At 60.2% G+C, this 21,381-nt stretch overlaps 2 protein-coding genes across 3 annotated transcripts; one reads left to right on the top strand and one right to left on the bottom strand.

Moving 5' to 3' along the window:
- Window positions 1–3,197: 3,197 nt before the first annotated feature.
- LOC136113288 (acidic leucine-rich nuclear phosphoprotein 32 family member B) lies at window positions 3,198–10,885 on the top strand. The gene is made up of 7 exons (XM_065858386.2): window positions 3,198–3,347; window positions 5,536–5,685; window positions 6,123–6,245; window positions 7,218–7,416; window positions 7,700–7,821; window positions 8,232–8,286; window positions 9,085–10,885. The coding sequence occupies exons 1-7, from the start codon at window positions 3,294–3,296 to the stop codon at window positions 9,171–9,173; spliced, it is 792 nt and encodes a 263-aa protein (XP_065714458.1). The 5' UTR covers window positions 3,198–3,293; the 3' UTR covers window positions 9,174–10,885.
- Window positions 10,886–11,974: 1,089 nt separating this feature from the next.
- ZNF414 (zinc finger protein 414) lies at window positions 11,975–20,784 on the bottom strand. Of its 2 annotated transcripts, XM_065858403.2 has the most exons (9): window positions 20,435–20,784; window positions 16,010–16,143; window positions 15,089–15,190; window positions 14,909–15,016; window positions 14,547–14,652; window positions 13,881–14,416; window positions 13,478–13,528; window positions 12,710–12,871; window positions 11,975–12,423 (listed from the first exon to the last, which is right to left on the bottom strand). In XM_065858403.2, exons 1-9 carry the CDS (start codon window positions 20,767–20,769, stop codon window positions 12,347–12,349), a joined length of 1,611 nt encoding a protein of 536 aa, XP_065714475.2. In that variant the 5' UTR covers window positions 20,770–20,784; the 3' UTR covers window positions 11,975–12,346. The 2 variants fall into 2 exon arrangements, with proteins under 2 accessions (XP_065714475.2, XP_071655744.1); XM_071799643.1 differs by lacking the exon at window positions 13,478–13,528.
- Window positions 20,785–21,381: the final 597 nt, after the last annotated feature.

Here is a 21,381-nt window from a genome sequence, read left to right as displayed (position 1 = left end):
GCAGGGGGGGCACTGGGGAGCTGGGAAGGCCCTAACCCAACACAAACCGCTCTATGCGGAGTCTCTGCTCATGGCCCGGGCGGTGGTTCCCTCTGCCGGCACCGGGCGAAGCTGCAGCGGGACCCGGCGGGACCGGCCGGGCCGCGCACGGATCGGGGGACACGGGGACTGCCGGTGGGGACCCAGTACATGAACAGCCCCAAACTGCCCCAAAAATCTCTCTGGAGTAAGTCACACTGGTAAGAGAGCTCAACCGTGCAGGGACCAGCTCTCTTCGGGGATTGTGCAGGTGCTGGCTCCCGCTGTTGCAGCTGATGTGGTGTCCCCATCGTTCCTGTGCCTGGATCCCAATATGTCCCAGCAGAACCAGCTGCTGGGGATCTACAGCGGCCAGGAGATCTGGGGGAATCTTGTCCCTGTTTTGAGGACAAAGGAGAAGGTCCTTGCAGTGCAGACAGCAGTAACGGCCTCTTTATCCAGGGTTCACTCTCAGGAGGCACTGGGCTCAGAATGAAATAGTTAAAGCAACGCAAAACAGAAGCAGATAATATTGTCTTGTATTATAGACAGATGATATGTTATTCCCAGCATCTGTGCTCCAGCTTGCATGAAAAGCTCCAGACCTGAATTTCACCCCGTGTCAGCATTTACCGTCCAGCCTGTCACTCGCACAGTAAATTACCAGCTTCATGTTAATCTGCTCAAACACAGAAAATCGAGATCGGTTTAAATGCATCTACCAGACATCAAACACCAGACGCAGCTTTAGAATCAATTGGGTTAAATCAGGGCAGGGTTTTGTATTTTAAGCCAAACATAAAGCTCAGCTCCCGAGGGAGCGCAGCCCACGGGAGGGGAGATAAAGCCACCCTGGAACGGGCGGGGAGGGGGGAGCATTGTTTTCTACAAAGAACAGGAAACGAGCCTCAAAGAGTACATGAAAGAGACCTTAAAACAAATGCAGATCAGCAAGGGGGGGCTTCTCGGCTCATCTCCCAGCTGCTCTGCCCAGGGGCTGCCTGCAGAAACTGCTGCTGGAGCCCGGCGGGGGCTCGGAGCCGGGAGACCTGGGGGCCCCTGGGGTGCTGGGACTCCTGGGTGGCTGTGAAGCCAAAAAAGGGCTAGATGAGCCTCGGTTCACCCTGGGGACCTGGTTACAGTTGGACTCGATAATCTTAAAGGCCTGATTCTGTGACCCATGGGGATGCGATTAGCGTGGACAGGGCACTAAGAGGGTGCTCTGGACCCTGCACCCAGCCCCATCGTGGCCTCCCTGCTCCTGCAGTGCCCTCATCACACCTGGTCCTCACAGCATCTGCCCAACTCCCCCCAGCCGCAGTGCTGGGCTTTTTGGGGGGAGCTCCATAGGGGCACAGAGGTGCGACAATTGCACCAAGGTGAAATGAAGTTTTCCTTCGTGGAGGTGTCCTTTATCTGCTCTTTAAGAAAAAAAAAGAGTTTGGCCTCTTTGGAGCTTAAACCTCTCTGTTGAACATCACTGCTTCATTTTGCTGCTCCTAATAAAATAAGGTTCATGTTAGAGGCGACTGGCACAGAATAACTGCAATGTACCAGAAAGCCGTTTCCTGCCATACAAGGCGAAGCAGTGGCCAGCTGCCAAAGGGGACAATGAGGGACTCTGAGGCTGGTCCTGTGGGCCCTCGTGTTCCTGTTTACTTGGAGGCTCACCAGCTGACCAGAGAGATTTCTCTGGATATTTTTTAGCGTGATTTTTAACGAAGCCATCGCCAGCGGTGCCCACATCACGCAGGAATCCTCCTCCTGCGCATGGTCCCTGGGAGCAGTGGCACCGTGTGGCAGTGGGGACCTTCCTGAGCCCCGTGCAGCCTGTTCCACCAGCTCCGTCGCACCCAACAGCACCTCCTGGGCTCAGCCGCCCGCTGACCCTCTCCTCGCCCGGCTGCTCATGGCAGGGTTCCCAGCTTGCTGTGTCCACACCCGCGGCAGCCCGGGCCGGGGTGAACCGCCAGCCTCTGTGCGCTGCCCATCAGATGGGAGACGGGAAAATCCTCATTGTGACCCTTGGAGGAACAAGGGTGTTCCCGCAGTTATCTTGTCCTTCCTTCAGCAGAAAGCTCAAGCAACGCCCCGGCTTTATCAGCCTGCCCGGCTGCGGCGCCGTGGGCAGGAACAGCCCAGCAGTGGCTGGAAAGGGAGGCCTGGGGTAGGAACGGGGTGCTGGGCATGGGAGTGTGATGCTCAGGGATGGCAATGCGGATCTGGGGATGGGAATGTGGTGCTGGGGATGGGAATGTGGTGCTGGGCATGGGAATGTGATTCCTGGGGATGAGAGTGTGGCACCTGATGATGGGAACATGGTGCTCAGGGCTGGGAATGTGGTGCTGGGGAGGGAAAACGTGGTGCTGGGAATGGGAGTGTGGCATGCAGGGATGGCAATGTGGTGCCTGGGGATGAGAATGTGGCACCAGGGGATGGGGACATGGTGCTTAGGGATGGGAATGTGGTACTGGGGGTGGGAACATGGTGCTGTGAATGGGAACATGGCACCCAGGGATGGGACCCTGGTGGCCCCAGTGCCGGCAGAACACAGGGTCTGGGGGAGAGCGGGGTCCAGAATCCCAGAATCCCAGAATGTCAGGGGTTGAAGGGCCCTGGAAAGCTCATCCAGTGCAATCCCCCATGGAGCAGGAACACCCAGCTGAGGTTCCACAGGAAGGGGTCCAGGCGGGTTTGAATGTCTGCAGAGAAGGAGACTCCACAACCTCCCTGGGCAGCCTGGGCCAGGCTCTGGCACCCAGAGCCCCAGCTCCCTCAGCCTTTCCTCACACGGGAGATGCTCCACTCCCTCCAGCATCTTGGTGGCTGCGCTGGACTCTCTCCAGCAGTTCCCTGTCCTTCTGGAACTGAGGGGCCACAACTGGACACAAGATTCCAGGTGTGGTCTCCCCAGGGCAGAGCAAAGGGGCAGGAGAACCTCTCTGACCTACTGACCACCCCCTTTTGATGCACCCCAGGTACCGCCGGCCTCCTTGGCCACCAGGGCGCAGCGCAGGCCCGGGGGCGGCGCGGTGGCGGGGCGGGGCCGGCAGGGGGCGCTGCGGCGCGGAGCGGGGGTGGCGCGGCGCTCGCGCGGCCGGCAGGGGGCGCGGCGCGCGGCCCTTTGTTGCCGTTGGCGCCTTCTCGGCGCGGGCGGCGGCGGCGCGCGCGGGCTCGGGCGGGAGGCGGCGGCGCGGGGCGGGGCGGCGGGAGCGGCGCGGGGCGCGCGGGGAGCTCGGGGCGGCGCGGGGAGCGGAGCTCGGGGCGGCGGGAGGATGGAGATGAAGAACCGGTTGACGCTGGAGCTGCGCAACAAGAAGCCGAGCGAGGTACCCGGGGCCGTGCGGCGCGTGGCGGGCGCGGGGGGGGGAAAGGGTGGGGTGGGGAAACCGGGGCCGCACGTGCTGCGGGGGCGGCGGGGGGACGAGGGGCGGGGGGAGCCCGGTCCGGAGGGTCCCGCACGGCGGGAGGGGGTTGAGCGGGAACCGGGGGCGCGAAGCGCGCGGCGGGGTGCTCCCCCCCCAGCATGGCGGCGCGCACGTGCGCGGCGCGGCCCGGCCCGGGGCGGTGGTGGTGGCGGCCGGGCCGGTCCCGGCCCGTCCCGGAGCGGGGGCGATGGGCGGCGGGGGCGGCCGGGCCGTGCCGGGCTGGGCTGTGCTGCGCTGGCTCCCGCCGCGCCGCGGCCCCGCAGCAAGGCCGGTGCGGCCCCGCGCAGCCATGGCGGCTCGGCCATGTTAGCGGCCGCCCGGGCCTGCCCCGGCCCGCCCCGCCGGGCTCCCCCGCCCCGGGGCTCCGGGGGCCGCGCTGTCAGAGTTCGGCGGCCGCCTCAGCGCCGGCTGTCCCGGTGCCAGGCCCGAGCGGGGCGGTCTGGGTGCCGGAGCTGCCGTTCTCGCCGCCCGGGCTCAACCGCCTCAACTTTCCGGCTCCCGGCGGGGGAAGCGGAGCCGCCCGCTCTCCATGGGCCGGGCCCGGGGCTCCGCACCTCCCGGCGGGGCTGCGGAAAGGCGGCTGCGCCTTATCTGGGTTCGGCCGGCAGCGAGATAGCCGGGGGCTGTCACTCGGTTCGGGGACAAGTTGCCGTGTCACAGCGGCGTGCGGAAAAACAGGTTGCAAGCGGAGCTTTTGCTGGAGATTTGTGGCTGGCGAAGGGGTTTGCAGGAGGAGAACGGCCCTCGGAGGCTGCGGGTCTGCTCTGGGTTGGCACCGGGAAGGTTTTGGGGGGTCAGAGCCCGTGTGCCCGGGCACCGAGCCGGGGCCGCTGCGGGAGGGACCGGCCCGGCTGCTCCTGCTGCGCTGCGGGCCGGGCCGGGCTCTGCGCCGGCTTAGAGCCGCTCTCAGCCAGGCTGGCCCGTAACCCGGTGGCGCTCGGGCTCGCCGCTGTGCCCACACCGACAAAATGGTGGCTTTGGCCACTTTGACCCCGCCGTGGGGATCTCGGTGCAGCCGGAGCCTTATCTGCGGTGTCGGGAGCAAGCTGAGCTCAGCTACAAAACTCTGGGCTGAGCCCGTTGGCTGCGCAGCTCGAAGCCCCGACCAGCGAGGCCGCTTCTGGAGTTTGAAGCGTTAATAAATTCAGAGCCTGTGCTGCCAGGGCGGCACAGCAGCCCCGAAACTCTGCTGCTGATGAGGCAAAGCGCGTTTGAAACAACCCTCTAATAGCTGGCTGGTCCGAGCAAGAGAGGTGAAACAGGAACACTGCAAAGGGGGAATTTGGAGAGCATCTCAAGCCTTCTGGCCGAGGGTGCTTTTTTTGGCATCTTGCTGTGAAGAATGTGGGGGCTCAAGGCAAGTTTTGGCAGTGGCCTGGGAGAGCTGGGGCTTGAGCTCTCACCTGCACTTTGGGGGGGTTGGGGGTGCCAGGTATGTTCCCCCTCCGGGTGGTTTGGGGGTAGCGGTTCTGTGCTGGTGCTTCGTGGTGCTGATGCCGGAGGGGGTTGATGTTTGTGCTGGATTACAGCAGCGATGGCTTCGGTGTGTGTCACCTGTGCTGGGCAAAACCGCGAGATGCCATCGGTGGTCCTGCCCTGGGAACCTGAGGTTGAGCTCGTCTGCTCAGACACCTGCCCAGGCAGATGTGTCACCTCTGCGTGGGGACGGTCACAGGGAAACAAATCCTCTGGGTGCAGCTTTTCCAGCACCCCGGTGGCGTGGGGGAGAAAGTGGAAGGGCACAAAACCGAATGACCTTGCTTGGCCTCTTAGCGAAACCTTAAGCGTGACTCTCCGAAGGGCTTTTTGATGCCCTTGTGCGTGAAATGTTTGGTGCGACTTCATGGTTCGACCCCTTAGTGCTTCTTAGCAGGGAAGGTGAAGCTGGGCTGGCGCTGCGGGGTTCGGGGTGGTGCGTGGCTTGTGCTTCAAGGGTGGACTCCGAACCACCACGATTCTCACCTTGTGCCCTCACAAAAAGTTATTTGGCTTTGAGATCTTGCATGGCCCTTAATGTAAAGGGGACCTTCAGCCCCACCGCCTGCTTTGGGGCGTCACTGTGGTGACAGCTGGGGGTGTGTGTCGGCAGGTGAAGGAGCTGGTTCTGGACAACTGCCGCTCGGACGATGGGGAGATCGTTGGGCTCTCTTCGTATTTCGAGAACCTGGAGTTCCTCAGCATGATCAACATCAACTTGCTGTCCGTCTCCAACCTCCCCAAACTCAACAAACTGCGGAAGGTGAGTCAGACCTGAGGTCCCACTTCTCCTGCCTTTTCCCATTGACAATTATTTTCCCTGCATTTGCCAGAAAAAGGCAAGTTTTGCTTTTTCCTCTGCTCCTGCAACCTGAGCAAGTGAGAGAGGTGTTTTTTCAATATGCAACAAAATGCTTTAGAGCTCGTTATACGTTTAGCATCCTTTCTCTCTTTTGCTGCTGCGCTGCTGTCAGAAGCTTCAGTAACATCATAAATACTTTGGATTTTAGAGCATGTACCCCTGCGTCCTGCAGTGTGGAAAGGGGTTTCAAGTGAAAACTTGAACTGCTGCTCTGTGTCGTGGTCTCACAAACAGGGCCTGGCCCTGGGTTGCCCACTGTAGTTTGCTTCTCAGAGCCATTTTATTCCCCGTGTTGGAAGCCGAGACGCTTTGTGACCGTTTGAATTCCCTCCTGGCAGCTGGAGCTGAGCGATAACAGGATTTCTGGTGGCCTTGAAGTTCTAGCAGAGAGAACTCCTAACCTGACACACTTGAATCTAAGCGGCAACAAGATCAAAGACATCAATACCCTGGAGCCCTTGGTGAGTGGGAGGCCGTGCTGGAACCTGAGGGATGGCGTTGTTTCCTTTGGGGAGCGTGTCTGTGCAGCACAAGTCCAACGTCTTGGTAACTGTTCCAACAGCACTTCGTGGTTCTGATGGGAACAGATGAGTGGGTCCAATTTGAGGCTGGGCTAATAGTTAATGGCTCCTCTGTCTGGAAAACCAGCAGCCAGTTGCTAAAAGAAGCGTGAAATTGGGCTGGATGAGTAAAACTGTGGATGCAGTGCTCAGTGTCCATCTGAGAAAGGACCGTTAATGGGTCGGATGCGGTTGGAGGTAGGTGGCACCTGGGGTGTCATGGAGCTGAGTTGCTTGGACACCGTGAGGTGTCCGTCACATCAGACCAAAGGTGCTGGGACCCTCTCGCCTGGGTGCTGTCACAGTGTGCGTTGCGGGGGGTTCCCGGGGCATCTGAGCTGCCCCAAGGAGGGCTGGTGCCTTGTGATTCTGACTCTGGGGCGTTTGCCTCGTTGCCTTTGGTCCCTCCGTGTCCTCCAGAAAGAGCCTGAAATGTTTTATTCCTCCTCTTGACGTGGTGCGCGGGGCCATGGCCTGAGCAGGGGCCGCATTCTGCAGGCGCTCTGCTCTGCTCTGCTCTGCTCTCCGCGTCTTGTGGTCTGGAGTATTTTGCCTGACGTTTTGGACAGGATGGGTCCTGCTCGAGGAGCTGGGCTTGCTGTGCTTGTTGCACACCCGCTCCAAAGGGAGCAAGATCTGCAAATGGTTACACAGGGAGCTACTCCAAGGAGGGGAAACTAGGACAGAGGAGCTGGAAAGAAACCTTTGGTTACATTTAGCAATAGCAATAACTTCTCTCAGTCTGAGGAGCAAGTAATGCATGCAGAGACACTTCTGTACTAGATCTGCGTAGCAAACCAGCTGTTCTCTGATGGCTGCCTGATCTTCCAACAGTGTCAACTCGTAAATAATCGAACAAATTGATCTTTGCAGAAAAAGCTGCCGAACTTGCATAGTCTGGACCTCTTCAACTGTGAGGTGACGATGCTCATCAACTACCGGGAGAGCGTGTTCACCCTCCTGCCCCAGCTCACCTACCTGGATGGGTTTGATGCTGATTACCAGGAAGCCCCTGACTCAGACCCTGAAGCAGACGGGGATGGGCTGGAAGATGAGTATGAGAACGGGGAAGGTGAGGGTTTTCTCCTCTTGATTTTTCTGGCTGGGGAACAACCCTTTTTCCCCTTCTCTTGCTAAATAGAGGGGGATTATAACTTGCCAGTGAAGTGGGGGTGGCCTGGGTAACCCCGCTCCCTCCCTTGGCAGCCTGAGTAAGAAACGAGACGTGCTGCAGCGTTTTGGCACATTGTACACGTGTGTTCTGTGTGATTCCCGCTGCTCACGTCGCGCTGGCGTTGGAAGCGGGAATGTGATGTCTGGGAACTGTCACGCTTACCTCCTCCTTCTTTTGCTAGAAAGTGAGGAAGAGGAGGATGATGACGAGGAAGATGATTTGGATGAAGAAGTCATTGATGATGAAGAAGATGAAGATGATGATCTGGAAGGTGAAGAGGAGGAGGATGGAGTAGACGATGAGGTGAGGCTTTCAGTAGCACATTGCTGTGTACGGTAGCACCTTTGTCCCTTCATCTGGTGACCCATCTGACCAGATGTCCCAGTGACTCTTTGGGGGCAGATCTGCTGAGTGTCACTGCGTGTTCTGCCTCTTCCCATACACCTTTAGATTCATGGTCCACAGCCACCATCCCTTCAGGTGTTTAAAAGGCGTATGCATGAGGTTCTTGGGGACATGGGGCAGTGCCAGGTGTGGGTTAACGATTGGAGTCGATGATCTTGAGAGTCTCTTCCAGCCACAATGATTCTGTGATTCTATGTTTATTGCTTGGCCCGGTACTTCCCGTGGCTTCAATTGATAAAGTGGCACTGCTGCAAAATGACACCCTGGGATTGTGGTTCTGACAACAAAACGCCTTCTTTTGACGCCAGGAGGAAGATGAGGAGGAAGATGGTGAGGACGATGAAGAAGACGAAGCTGATGATGGTGAGTCAGATCTTAACAAAGCGCTTGCAAAGCTGCCTCAGCAGTCTCACACGCTTGCTGGTTTTGCAGAGCTTTCCAAGCTCGGTGCCTGCAGTTTGTCCTTGGTTAGAAGCGCAGCGTCTGCTCATGGGCACCGCTCAAGCTGTTGCTCATGCGGTTATAGACCAAGGGGTCACACAGTGGTGATGGACAAACCGGCTTCAGTGCTTGCTAATACCAACCGAGCTGGGTAAATCGCCGAGTATTAAAGAGAGAAATTGCCTAGGAAAGCAGCTGTAAGTAGCTTGAGGTGCCAGTCCGTGCGTCTGTCTCGGATGCCATTGTCAGTGTGTGTGTGAGATGCTCCTGGAGGGACACGGTCCTGTCCCAGCTCTGGAGGGGAGCGCAGACCTGAGTCCGCACTCTGGTTGTGACAAACCACAAACACCCGGGTGAACCGCGGCAGAGCAGCGGCTGCCGTGACTTCAGACGATCCTGAATGACCTTGGGCAGAAATGACTCAATTCTGCAGGTGCTACATTTTTGGGGGTGCTCAGCAACAGCAAAAACCCCCCAAAACCCAACAGACATTTTCAGTGTAGGATACTTGGAGGTCATAGAAAAGAGTTAAAGTCTTGTGCTAGTCCAGGCTTTTCTGGGTGCCAGGCGGAGCCGGGCAGGGTGATCTCTGCTCCGCATTGGTGCCGGTCTGGTCCGTGCTTGTTGCCCGGTAGAGCCGGGCTGCTGTGGCACGGCGCCACGGTTCAGCCGCTGTTCCGCAAAGCCGAGCGGAGCTCCACGCTTCACCTCTTTTTGCAGAGCTTCCGCGAGGCGAAAAGAGAAAACGAAATCTAGAGGATGAAGGAGAGGAAGATCCAGAAGACGAAGAGGACGATGAGGATGACTGATCCCAGCGAGCCAATCAGTTTGACAGACTCTGACTGTGCTTGTCTTAACCTCCCCGTTGTGTCTATGTGAGACTGTAAATCCCCGTCTCCCGCTCCTCCCCCCTTTGTATGGCTGCAGCATCCACAATATATTTTTTTAAGATGTAGAATACTGTAGGCATTCAGGGGAATCTTCCATACAAGGCTCACTTTCTCACAAGTATCTCATGACCAAAGGCTTTCTCCGTTCTGTGGTTTGTGCAGCAGTTTGCAAAAACAAAACAAAAAAAAAAGAAAAAAAAAAGAGAAATAAGTTTCCTCCTAGGGTATCTTTTGTGTCTGAAATCAGCCTCGCCACACTGGACCCAGAGCTCCAGCTGCCAGCAACGGAGGCGTTTGGTGTCAGAGCAGCTTTTCCGAAGACGCTTGAGCCATCTTGAGCAGTGGGTACAGACCTGGGTCATCCGAGTGGACTCAAAGCGAACGATCGCTGAGGTCTCTCTGATCAGAAATAACGGTGATGTGATCGCTGGAGATGCTCGAAGATACTTTAGCGCTGGGGAATGGGGGTGCCCGGGGGCTTGGGGAGGGGGGGTTGGCTGCTTGCATGACCTGGTACCTCTGTCGATGCACCTTGCAGTAGCCCTACACTTGCTTTCCTATTTTTATTCTTATAAACTGGAATATTTTTCCCGCTGGCCACCAATACCTTTCACTTGGGACATCCAAGTAAGTCGGATTATTTTTGTTGTTCATTTGACGTTTTGGCGGCTGCGAGCTGCTGTGATGAGGCCCCTCGTCCTCCCGCAGCAGCCGCTCGCCTTTCGGAGAGGTAGGAAAGGGCAAGTCGAGGGATACTGCGCTTCTGTCGACCTCCGTTTCGCACTGTACAGAAACACCTTCAACCAGTATCACTGTGATGCACCTAACTCGGCGTTCCCGGCAGTCCGTGTTAGCCTGTATGTTCTCAGGGTCCTTCTGCCCAGCTCTGGACAGTCTCCTTGGCCGTGTCCGCATCCTCCTCCTCCTCTTTGCAGCACGAAGAGCAATCGCAGCTCTCACCCGCTCGGGTTTACGCCAAGAAGGCGCCGTGGAGGACGTGTCCCCCATGTCCCCGCGGTGCCTGGAAGGGGGACAAGGGGGGGATTCAGCCAGGTGGGTTTTTGACCCCTCGCCAGCCCTTTGCATGGAGGGGTTCAGCTGGCACATCCCTTGGTTTTGGGGGAGAATCAGCCCCGTGGCACCCAAGGGACGGCACCTGCTGGGTGCTGGGGGGTAACCGCTGTTCTCCCGCTGTTGGGGTGCCCATGGGCACTTTGGGGGGGTCCGGGGGATCCCGGCGCTGGGGGGCGAGACGCGCGGTTCCCGCAGGGGAGGGGGGTGTGTTGCGGCACATCCGACTTTCTGTTGCTTTTGTTTCTGTTCTCGCTGTTGTCTCTTGCATTGTACAGTAGCTGTAACCATTCGGAGAAGAACTAGTCCTGTAAAATGCAAACTGAGTAACTTATAAATGTTAAAAAGGAATTTTTTAAAAGAAATTACAGAGCAGCAGTTACTTCTAATTTTTTTCCCTGCATTTTTAGCAGATTGTATGGATTTTATATTAGCCTAGTAACTGTCAGGTTTTGATTGGTCAGACTAGTCCCAGAAATAAGGATCTCCAGCCCTTTTGTATCTTTTGTTACAGAATTTGGATAAAACTTTTAATAAAGACTTCAGTTTCTAAAAAGCCATTGCGGTGAACGTCGCCTTTGCTGCCTCTGCTTTGGGGGGGGGGTCTGGGCTGCAGATGGGGGCACCGGGTCGAAATTTCGGGCCAGCTTTTCTGCGAAGGGGGGGTCTGTCCTGTGCCCCCACTGCTGGGTTTTGGGGTGGGAGGAGGAGGAAAGTGGGTGTTAGGGGTACAGACACAAGTAGGGAGAGGGAACCCCTCTGTAGGATGGGGCGGGGGTCCAAGTTGTACCCAGTGTCACCGTGTTCCCCCCTTGGTGGGGACCGCGGGGTCCCTTGCTGTTTGCTGAGGGGGGGTCTGCAGTGGATGGGGGAGCATCCTCAGGCCCTGCATGGCCAGAGAAGGGATGCAGAGCAGCTTTGCCCCCCACTGCTGCTTTGGGGTCTGCTGCACCCCAGTGCTGCCCGCCCAGCGCCCCCCCCCCCATTTCACACACAGCCTCGCTGCCCCCTCCCACCCCACCAGCCGCACAGGGAGCCCCCGCTCACTCCTGGGCATGGGGCAGCAGCGCTGGAGCTGCAGCTCATCCGTCTGTCCATCCTCACTGTGCTAGCGCTGCCTTTGGTGACCTCCCCTCCCCCACCCCAGGGTGCATCCCGCGTCCTGAGCCTCCATCCCAGCGCTGAGCTCTGGGTGCTGGGGCTCCCCAGGACCTGTGTTTTGGGGTGAATGAGTCTGGGACAGGGGAAGCTCCAGGAGCAAGAGCCAGGGCTGAGCCAGCGATGGTGGGGCAGCCCCGCCAAGGTTTGTGTGCAGGCCTGGGGCTGGGGGCAGCACCCAAGCCGGGGTGCGGAGCAGCACCAGTTTAGAACAAACTCTCCCCCCCCGCCAGGATGGGCTGGCACCCGTGGGGGAAGCGGGACCCGGTTCTCAGGAGCCCTTCATGGTTTGGGATGGGTTGAAAGGGGCTGGGGGGGCAGGGAGAACCCCTTCTCCTCCCCCTTCCCCACCCAGGGCAGGACCAGCCCACACTGCTGGGGCCACCCCCACCCCATCCCCATCTGTTCCCCCTTTGGATGGGGGGGATCCGTAGGGCCAGCCCCTCTCCCTGTCACTACAGCCGCCGTGGGGACCGACACAGGCTCTCCCGCCTCTACAATTCCCATTTATTATTTCAAGATCTCATTCCAGACAAGTCCACTAACTCCTGTGCAACCTACTGGGCTCCCCCCAGAGCCCCTGGAGCTGAAGCAATGAAACCTTTGGCGGGGGGGGCAGGAGACGCAGGAGTCTGGGGGCTTCGAGTTTCCAAAACCAAAAGGGAAGGTAGAAATTAAAGACAAAAAGAAACCAACCCCAAAGCAGCCCCCCTCCCTGCCCCTCAGTGCTGGGGGATGCTTCCGGTACCCGGGACGGTGGGTCCCTGTCCCAGCATGGGGACATGGGGCGGTGCGGTGTCCCCTGCCTCTGGCTGCGGGGGTTTGGGGGGGGTGCAGGAGCAGTCCCGTGGGCGCCAGGGCCGTCAGAGCTGGGAGTACAGGGAGTTCTCCATGTCCGGCTGCAGCTTGGCGTGGAAGGAGGGGATGCCCACCCCGAAATCTGGAGGGAGAGGGAAGAGAGCAGTCAGCACCACAAGCCAGCCCTCGCACCCCAAAGCCCTGCGAGGCTGCTCGGGGGCTCGTACCCAGTCGGGGGGGACACAGGGAGGACACACAGACACCCCCCCAGGACATTGCTGTGGGCAGCAAAGCCAGACCCCACTGCCCACCCCCATGGCCAGCCACCCCCCTCCAGGGCAGCAGGATCCAGGTGGGGCAGCTCCAGCCCCTTCCCCATGAACATCCCACCACTTGGGGTCCCTCCCGTCCCCCCGCAGGGTCCGTACCCATCCCCGCGTCCATGCGGGGGGGCGGTGCGGGGGGGTTCTTGCGGTGGTCCTCGATGTGCAGCGTCATCTCCTCGCGCGAGGCCGTGGAGTAGGGGCACTGCATGCAGGTGTAGCGGCCCCGCGTGTGCTCCCACACGATGCGGCTGTTGGACGAGTGTCCTGCAAGGATGGGAGAAGAGGGAAGCACGGCGGCCCCGGCACGGCCGGTACTGGGGGGGGCTGTGCTGGAGTGCGGGGTGCGGGGCGGGCGGCCCCAGGTGCCGGCAGCATCGTGCTGGGTGCTGTGGGGCTCAGATCAGACAGCGCTGTGGGGGCAGGAGCACCCCCACTCCGAGCCCCACATGCATGGGGTCCCTTCCCCACGTGGGAAACCCCAAGGCTGTGCCCCTTGGCCCCACCTCCCTTTGCCCGTCGGTCCTCTCTCCGCACCCCATGGAGCGAACTTTCCAGCTACAGGGCTGGGGGGCTCAAGCCCAAGCAGCTGCAGCAGCTCCTTCTCCTGCTGCTTCTGTCCACGGGCACCAGAGGAACCAGCGCGGTGGCTCCCGGGGGTGCTGCTGCTGGCCCCCCATCTCCAGCCCTACCTGGGCAGCATCCCCTCTCCGCAGCTCCCGAAAACGAGGGAGCCTGCCCTCCCCCTCCGCTCTCTGGGAGCAGCGCATCCCCATGGTGGGGCCTCTCCCAGCCCCTGCAGCCCCCCCGCTGCCCACCGCCCCCCCCCAAAGTGACAGAAAGCAGCCCCCAACCAGTAGGTGCCAAACTAACCTGCGGTCACTCCTGAGCCAAAGCATGGGAGGAGTGGGCTGACACTCACACCTGCGGAGGGAATCGAGGGCCAAGACAAGCATTAGGTCTTCCCCTCCCTGGGGTCGGGGTGGGGAGACACCAATGTGGGGGGCAGGCCGAGCCTGGCCCCCCCGCCTCGCACCCCCAGCACGCTGGGGAGCAGCAGGGCTGGGAAAATTTGGAGGCTTTTTCTTTTTGGTGGTTGCTGGCGCTTTCTCCAATCGAGCATCCCTGCGGGGGGGATGGACGGGGGTGTGGGTGGGATGGGGCTGGGGGGGTGCTGGGACAGCCGGAGGGGGATCCTCAGCTCCGGGTGCTCCTCCGGGAGCTGCTGGTCAAGGCGGGAGCAGAAGGTTTGTCCCGAACGGCCCCACGCACTCACCTTGGCTTTTCTTCCAGACGGCGTTGGAGACGGGGGGGCCGTGGCCCGGCACGTAGGGTCGCAGGCGGTGCTGCGCCAGGGGCTGGGGCAAGCTGTAGTGCGAGGGGTGCACGTAGGGCAGGAACGGCCCCGCCACTGACGAAGGGGGTGGCCCCGAGAACCGAGTCAAGGACGACGGCCCAAAAAGGCCGGGCTCCAGCAGCGGGAAGGGGTGCGGGGCCGGCGACACCAGCGGCATCGCCTCCAGCGAGCTGGGCAGCTCCGGGAGGCTGGTGGGGAGGGCGGCGGGGGCCGCCGGGGCAGTGTCCATGCTGGGGAGGATGGCTTCTTTCTCCGGGGGCCGGATAACGCTCAGGAGCTTGGGCAGCGCCTCGGGGGGCTTGGTGGGGGGCTCCTTCTCCGGGGCAGAGGTAGCAGGCGGGATGGGCTTGTCGGCTTTGGCGGGGGGCGTGGGGCTGCTGGCGCTGTCGGAGCAGACGTGCAAGTGCTTGAAGAGCGAGCGGTGTGTCCGGAAGCGCAGCAGGCAGTTCTCACACCTGGGGGGCCGGGGAAGCGGCGTCAGCATCGGCGTTCACCTTTGCATCCCCCCACCCTGGCCCTGGAGGGGCTGTTTGGGCGCTGCCCAACAGGTGGGATGCAGATGGGTTGGGGACCAGCGGGACTCACTTGAAGTAGCGGTTGGGCTTGTAGTGCACCTTCATGTGGGCCATGAGGTCCTGCATGCTGGGGAAGGTCTCCGTGCAGCCCAGCGTGGGGCACTGGAAGGTTTTGCCTGAGCAAAGAAATGGGGTTACAGGGTCAGTATCAGCCCGGCTGCACTGCACTGCACCCCCGGGCACCCCCAGGCCGGGGCAGCCCCACCAGTGGGTCTCCAGCACCTCCCATGCTCTCCCCCCTCCTGTCCAGTGCTGTGCAGCATCTCCTGCAGGCACAGGCACCACCAGCGCTGCCCGAGCTCCAAGCCTTGCTTTGCCACCTCCCAGCCAAACAAAGGCACCATGGGGGCACACAAGGCGTCCCAGTCTTACCCTCGAGGGACTGCGTGGGTCTGTAGTGGACCTTCAGGTGGTCCATCAGCTCCTGCATGCTGGGGAAGGCCAGTTTGCAGCCGTAGCTCGAGCACTGGTAATGCTTCCCTGGAAGGAGACAGATGTGTTGGCCCCATCCCCGCTGTCGCTGTCACCTCCACGGGGCAGGGCTGGGCTCACCTGGGACAGGTCTGCGCTTCAGTGGCCGCAGGTCCTGGGCTGGGGTCCCTCTGCTCCCCACCACTGGCATCGGGCCACCGGGCAGAGCCGCTTCGCTGCAACCTGTGGGGACAGGTCCTTGGGCAGCACAGGCAGCGCCAAGCGCCAGCCCCGTCCTAAACCACGGCCCCCTCTGCCCTCCTCCCCACCCTTGAGAGACAGGGGTGCGGGCAAACAGGGGTCTGGGGGCATCAGGCTTGGAAGGGGCTGGAGGTGGTCACAGAATCACAGAATCATTTTGGTTGGAAAAGCCCCTCAAGATCAAGTCCAACCGTAACCCACCCCTCGCACTGCCCCATGTCCTGAGAACCTCCTGTCCGTCTGTCCTCCAGGGATGGTGACTCCAGCACTGCCCTGGGCAGCCTGTTCCAATGCCCCACAGCCCTTTGGGGAAGAAATTGTTCCCCACATCCGACCTCAACCTCCACTGGCACAACTTGAGGCCGTTTCCTCTGCTCCTGGCGCTTGTTCCTGGGGAGCAGAGCCCGACCCCCCTGGCTCCAAGCTCCTTTCAGGCAGTTCAGAGATCAGAAGGTCTCCCCTCAGCTCCTGTTCTCCAGCTGAACCCCCAGGTCCCTCAGCCGCTCCCATCACGCTTGTGCTCCAGCCCCTCACCAGCTCCGTTCCCTTCTCTCAACTCGCTCCAGCACCTCAATGAGACAGGGGTGTCCTTGCTCTAGAAAAAGCTGCTGGTACAAAGGCAAAGCCGGTGATGAACACGCTGGGCGATACCACGTGGACACCCATGCACAGCCTCAGGGTGCTCCCAGCCACCCCTCTGGGGTGGGATTCAGCCAAAGGGACCACACGGCAAAAGGAGCAAAAGGCTCCTCCTGCCCCGAATCCTGTCACCAACCCCACCCCGCAGCACTAGGGACTCACCTGCACCCTCTCCGGTGTATTTACCCCCCAGGGAGAAGGTGGGTACAGCCTCATCCTTCTCCGTCTTCATGGCCTGGCCGCTGGTGTGCGCGGGACGAGGTTTGTCCTGCCGATGGCGTCTTCTCCCAGCGATGCTACACCGGGCGCAAGGGCGAGAGGTTAAACGCTGACATAGAGCGATGTGACTGCCTCCTCCTCCTCCTCCTCGGTGCCTTGTCCCTGTGAGACCAACCCTTCTGCTTGGGGACCCCTGGGCCAAGCTGGCAGGAGGTTCTGGCTTCACTGGGGCTTTGCAGCACCTCTGCACAGGGAGCGTGCTGCAAAAGCAGGACTTCACCCTGGGGGCGTTGTGCTTGGCCCCCCCCAGCGCCATCGCCATCCCTTCCTTCTTCTCCCACCCCAGGGGTGCTCCACACCCCCCCCAGAAGCTTCCCCCCAAAGCTGCCCTCCAGCACAGCCTGCCCCACACGTCGCCAAACTCCCGCTTTGGGGTAAGGTCCAGCATCTATAGTCAATCCCCCCAAACCCCAGGACCCCCCTCCCCGCCAAGGCGGTGCAGTCTCAGTGCCACCAAACAGGGACTGCAGGAGCTCCAGCCCCCAGCCACGCCGGGGGGCTCACTGGAGACTCCCCCCATCCCAGTGTCAAAGGGTTTTCCAGCCAAGAGGTCCCATTGCCCCATTCCCAGCTGACGTGTGGGGACGGTTCCTCCACACAACCCACATCAGATGGTCCCCAAAATTCAACTGGCTCAGCCCCACGGAGCCTCGGCACGAGGCTTCGATGTGCAAAAGCCAGATACCAAATCCTCATAACAAGGCCAGATACCAAATCCTGATGCCCAAGCATCTGAAAAGTCCCTTATTCTGAGAGATTTCTCAATAGCCTCTTAACCTCAAAGTTAACAAGAAAACGACGACGACAACAACAATACTACTACTACAGGGTGTTTCAAAAAGATGGACCCCATTTCAAAGCTGTGTATTTCACAATGGCAACACGTTACAACAACACAAAAATTTACAAAGGGTTTAACAAGTTACCAAGTTCTAGCAACCTCTTTACAAACGTTCACTCCACCCGCTGCATGGACAACATGGAGACAACAGTTGAACTCATAGCAATGCCCACCTTTTTGAAACACCATGTAATAATGATAATGATAATAATAATAATAAGCACTGGGTCTGTGGAGTGGCTGCAACACGCAGCTGGTTACAGGGTTAATGTTTCCCTCCAGAGCTCGGTGACTCTGAACACAAATGTCCCTGGGGATCGGCCACGTCCATCCCCCCCGGCCCTGCCAGACCTGCCCGTTAACATCTGCTCAAGAGGCATTTTCCAGCTTTCCGCTCCAGCCCGGCTGTTACTGCAGCAACCGGCGGCGCTGGGATTGCGACCCAGTGGTCAGTGCACCAGCAGAGGGGGGCAATGCATGCAGGATTAGTCCTCCAGCTGCCCCCCGGCTTACGGTTTTGTTTGGCGGTTGTGTTGCTTCTTTTAACTTCTGGTTTGCTCGCTCTGCGCGAAGCAGCGGGGCCGGGGACACGGGGTGGATGCCGTGCGGAAAGTTCACGGCGGCTTCGATGGTGCTTTGTTTTATCAGGAGGGGGAAAGGCCAGTTTTTCCTGGGCAAAAAAACCCTGAGGAATCTCCTCTTGAGAGAAAAAGCATTAAAAGGGTCAAGGTAGGGCTGTGCCTTCCCGCTCAGCCCCCTGTGCAGGGTCTGTGTGGCACCACCACGTTTCGGTGCTGTCCCCAAGGCTGGGAGGCTTCAGTCCTGCTGGAGCATCTCTTGGTAACGTGAGATCTGTAGCAAACCTCCCCAGGTCCCCACCTGGAAACGCTGACTCTGGATGAGTCCTCGATGTCACCGCCTGTCCCCATCCCGCTGACAGTCCCGTGGGGACCGACGGTCTCGGGATGAGGCCATGAGGGAGTGGGACACTCGCACCCGCCGCACCAAGAGCACAAGCAAGCTTTTTCAAGTCACCAGGAGATTCTTCCTCGGTAGCATCACAGCAGGGCTGTCAGCTCCTGTTGTTCCGGGGTCAAACCCAGCAGCACCTGCAGATTTTCCAGCTTGTACCAAAACCCCCTTCCTCCCATCTCAGCTGCGCTGTCTGATGCTGTTCTCCATTTCCCGGTTGTACCCTAGAGACATGTTTCAAGTTGATTTTTCTCTGGAAAAGCTGAGAAAATGCCTCTTGAGCAGGTGCTGAGGGCAGGTGGGGTGGCCCTGGGGACACCTCATTGCCACCTGTGCCCATCTCGCTGTCCCACAACGTCCTGCCAGAGCAAAGCTGACCATGGCAGGGGTGTTCCTGGCAGTGGACACAATGGCAGCACCACATACTGAGCCCAGGTGCTGTTTTTTGGGGAGCTGGTGGCACCTGCATCATTTTGCTTTCATTTCTCCCCTCCCATGGGACGGTGTCCAACTCTTCATTCTCCAGGACTCTTCATTGTGTAACCCTGAGTAGGATGCTCCAACCCAGGTGCCGCTGACCTGCCACTGTCCCCAATGTGGCCACCGGAGATGTGACTCTCCCAGTGCCGGTGCAAACCCTGCCCTGGAAACCCAAATCCCGGAGCCACTGCAAACTTGGTGTCGCTTTTTGAAGGGTTTTCCCACCACAGGTTCAATCTCCTTGAGCACCTGCTGGCAGCAAACTTCCTTGTTCCAGCCCCTGCGGTTAATGGGGACCCCGGAAAAATCCTTTTTGGGGGGTGATGGTGATGGGATGCACAGAGGGCTTGCAGCTACCGGCCATCCAGAGCAGCTGCTGGTGCTGATTCAGTTAATAACTAATACAGCTCTTCTTCTTCAAATGAACCGGGGGCTTTATACGTATTGCCAAGCACGTAAGACTTTTATAAACCCACCCAAGGGGGATAAATGGGACAAATAACCCTATCTGAGCATCTCCGCGTGGTCTGTGGCCAGAGGTTACACGGGTTTCCCGAAACGCAGCTCGCTGGCGTAGGAGATGAGAGACAAAGGCTCCGAACAAGGGGCTCATGTGATCGCTCAGCCGGGGAGCGGCGCGGAGGGAGGACGCACGGGCTGTGACAGCGGCGCGGCGAGGCCCCCGCCCACCCCGGCACACGCTCCAGCCGCTGGTCATGGGGTTAAAATGCCCATTATACATTAAAATGCACGTTGTAAATCCTCCTGGGACCTTCAGGCGTCACAGGGAGCCTTATAAGAGCTGGAGAGGGGATGAAGATGCTCTGGGCATCTGTCACCCAGCAGCCCCAGGGTTGGTGATGCCCACTGCGACTTGAGCGCCCTAATCGCACCTTGGGCTGGAGCAAAGCTGCTAATTCAATACTTTTCCCCTTTACCTCACCCCGAGGACACCCCAAACCTCAGTGCAGCGGGTGCCAGTGGCAGTGTGGGCACCCAAGGGGCAAGTGCTGAGCCCCCACACAGCCACTGTGCCACGTCCCCAGGGCAGACATGGGGACAGCTCAGCCAAGGCCCTTCGGTGGTTCCTTGGGAAGCATCTTTTCTTTCTGCCTTCACCACAGAGCTGCCCTGGGGTTCCTGTCATGTCCCCCGCTTGCTCCAAGCCATGGGTGACCAGGGTGGCGTGTGAACGAGGAAGAGCTGTGCTGCCATGTCCCCACGTCCCTGCACCGTCCTGGCGCCCACCTTCACCTGGCTGCCCATGGCCAGCTGGGCTACATCAGCTCTTCAGCTGGGAAAAGTCCCTCTGTCCTTTCAGGAGCCGTCTGGGGAGGACAGACCATCCTCCCTGAGCCCAGACAGAGCTGCCCCTGACCATGCAGCCCCGGCCTCTGTCAAGTTCACACCATGACCGAGCTGTGGGAGCCCCCACGCTCCAGCAGCCGCATCCCCCCAACCCCTGACAGCAACAAAGCGGCTCCCACGTGTGTGGGAAGATGGAGAGACCATGGAGAGACCATGGAGAGACCCCGGTGGGTGCAGCCCCGGGATACTTGGGATGGGAAAAAGGGTGCCAGTGCTCCCACGGGCCACACGCACCTGCAAAAACTGTCCCTGTGCTACCAGCCCCGCAGGCAGTAACCCCACGGCTAGTGGTTTCTGTGGCTAGTAGCCCCCCATGGGTAATACACCCACAGCTATTAGCCCTGTGAGCAATAACAGCCACGGCTCGCACCCCCCACGGCCAGTCACCCCACGGGTAGTGACCCCCGTAACCTGGAGCCCCCCATGGGCGACAGCCCCACGGCTGGTGCCACCGGCACGGGCAGAGGGGTTTGCCCGGAGCTCCCCCCCGCAGCCCCGCTGCGTGTCCCGGCTCCTTGCAAAGCGCCGCTGTGTCCCCCGCTGCCAGTGTCCCCCCCGCCAGGGTCCCCCCGGTGCTGCCCCCTCCACGTCCCCCCAGCCGGGGTCCCCCCGGTGCTGCGTCCCGTCCCGTCCCGTCCCGCACGTACCGGGGCTGCGGGGCCGGCGCCGCCCGGAGCGCATCAGCGGCAGCACGGCCGCGGGGCCATTTTCTGCACGGAGCTGTCGCGAGAGCGGGGGGGGAACGGGGGGAGGAAGAAACGGCGCGGAAGGGGGGGCGGGGGCGGCGGGGGCGTCCGGCCCCGCCCCGGCTCCCACCGGCTGCTTTTCCCGGTGTTTTCGCACGACCCCTCCCCTTTACCGCCCCCCGCCCCGGCACCGGCACCGGGAGCGCTCTGCATCCCCGCGCTGCGGGCGGCCGGAGCGTCGCGGGGGCCTTCGGGACATCCCGGGGCTCATGGAGCACCCCGGACCTTCGGAGCATCCCGGGGCCTCAGATCATCCCAGGGGTCCTCGGAGCATCCTGTGGTCCTCAGAGCCCCTTGGGAAGCCCTGGACCCCTTAGCATTCCAGGCACCCCAAGCCTTTTGGAGCTTCCCAAACACCCCAGAGCACCCTGCACCCCTTAGACCATCCAAGGCTCCTCTGAGCACCCCAAGTTCCTTAGAGCACCCCAGAGTCCTTGGAGCATCGCGGGCACATCAGATCATCCACACCCCAAAGAGCAGCCCAAACCCCCTTGGAGCCTCCCAGGACCCTCAGTGCACCCCGAGTCTCCCGGAGCATCCCAGTGAGTGCCCAACCTGGCCCAGCGCCCACCTGCCAGCAGGGCTGGGGTGCTGCCCACCCCCCTCCAGCCCCACAGAAGGTGCAGAAAGGAGTTTCATAAATCCCCAGAGCTGTTTCTTTTTCATTGCAATGGAAACAGAGGCTCTGTTCCTCTCCACAAAGCTCTGCAGTGCAAGGACTCTTAAAAACCTGTGGTTTACAGGAAAAAAATATCACTCCAAGGATCACGGGGCTTGTAAAAACCCGTGATGGGGAGGCCCGACCACCATTGGAGTGCTTCACATCCCAACAGCCTCCTGCTGCGTTC

This window comes from Patagioenas fasciata, chromosome 27, assembly GCF_037038585.1.
Source record: "Patagioenas fasciata isolate bPatFas1 chromosome 27, bPatFas1.hap1, whole genome shotgun sequence".
In the NCBI taxonomy this organism is placed as follows: Eukaryota; Metazoa; Chordata; class Aves; order Columbiformes; family Columbidae; genus Patagioenas; species Patagioenas fasciata.
Note: the sequence above shows the minus strand (reverse complement) of the source record. Positions and strands in the feature narration are given on the sequence as shown.

Coding starts and splice junctions, on each gene's coding strand:
- LOC136113288 (XM_065858386.2), top strand. CDS start 3,294: ATGGAGATGAAGAACCGGTTGACGCTGGAGCTGCGCAACAAGAAGCCG. Junction 3,348..5,535: donor GCAACAAGAAGCCGAGCGAG/GTACCCGGGGCC, acceptor GTGTGTCGGCAG/GTGAAGGAGCTGGTTCTGGA. Junction 6,246..7,217: donor TCAATACCCTGGAGCCCTTG/GTGAGTGGGAGG, acceptor TGATCTTTGCAG/AAAAAGCTGCCGAACTTGCA.
- ZNF414 (XM_065858403.2), bottom strand. CDS start 20,769: ATGCTCCGAAGGTCCGGGGTGCTCCATGAGCCCCGGGATGTCCCGAAG. Junction 16,144..20,434: donor GCGCCGGCCCCGCAGCCCCG/GTACGTGCGGGA, acceptor CGCCCGGTGTAG/CATCGCTGGGAGAAGACGCC. Junction 14,417..14,546: donor AAGCCCAACCGCTACTTCAA/GTGAGTCCCGCT, acceptor CCGGCCCCCCAG/GTGTGAGAACTGCCTGCTGC.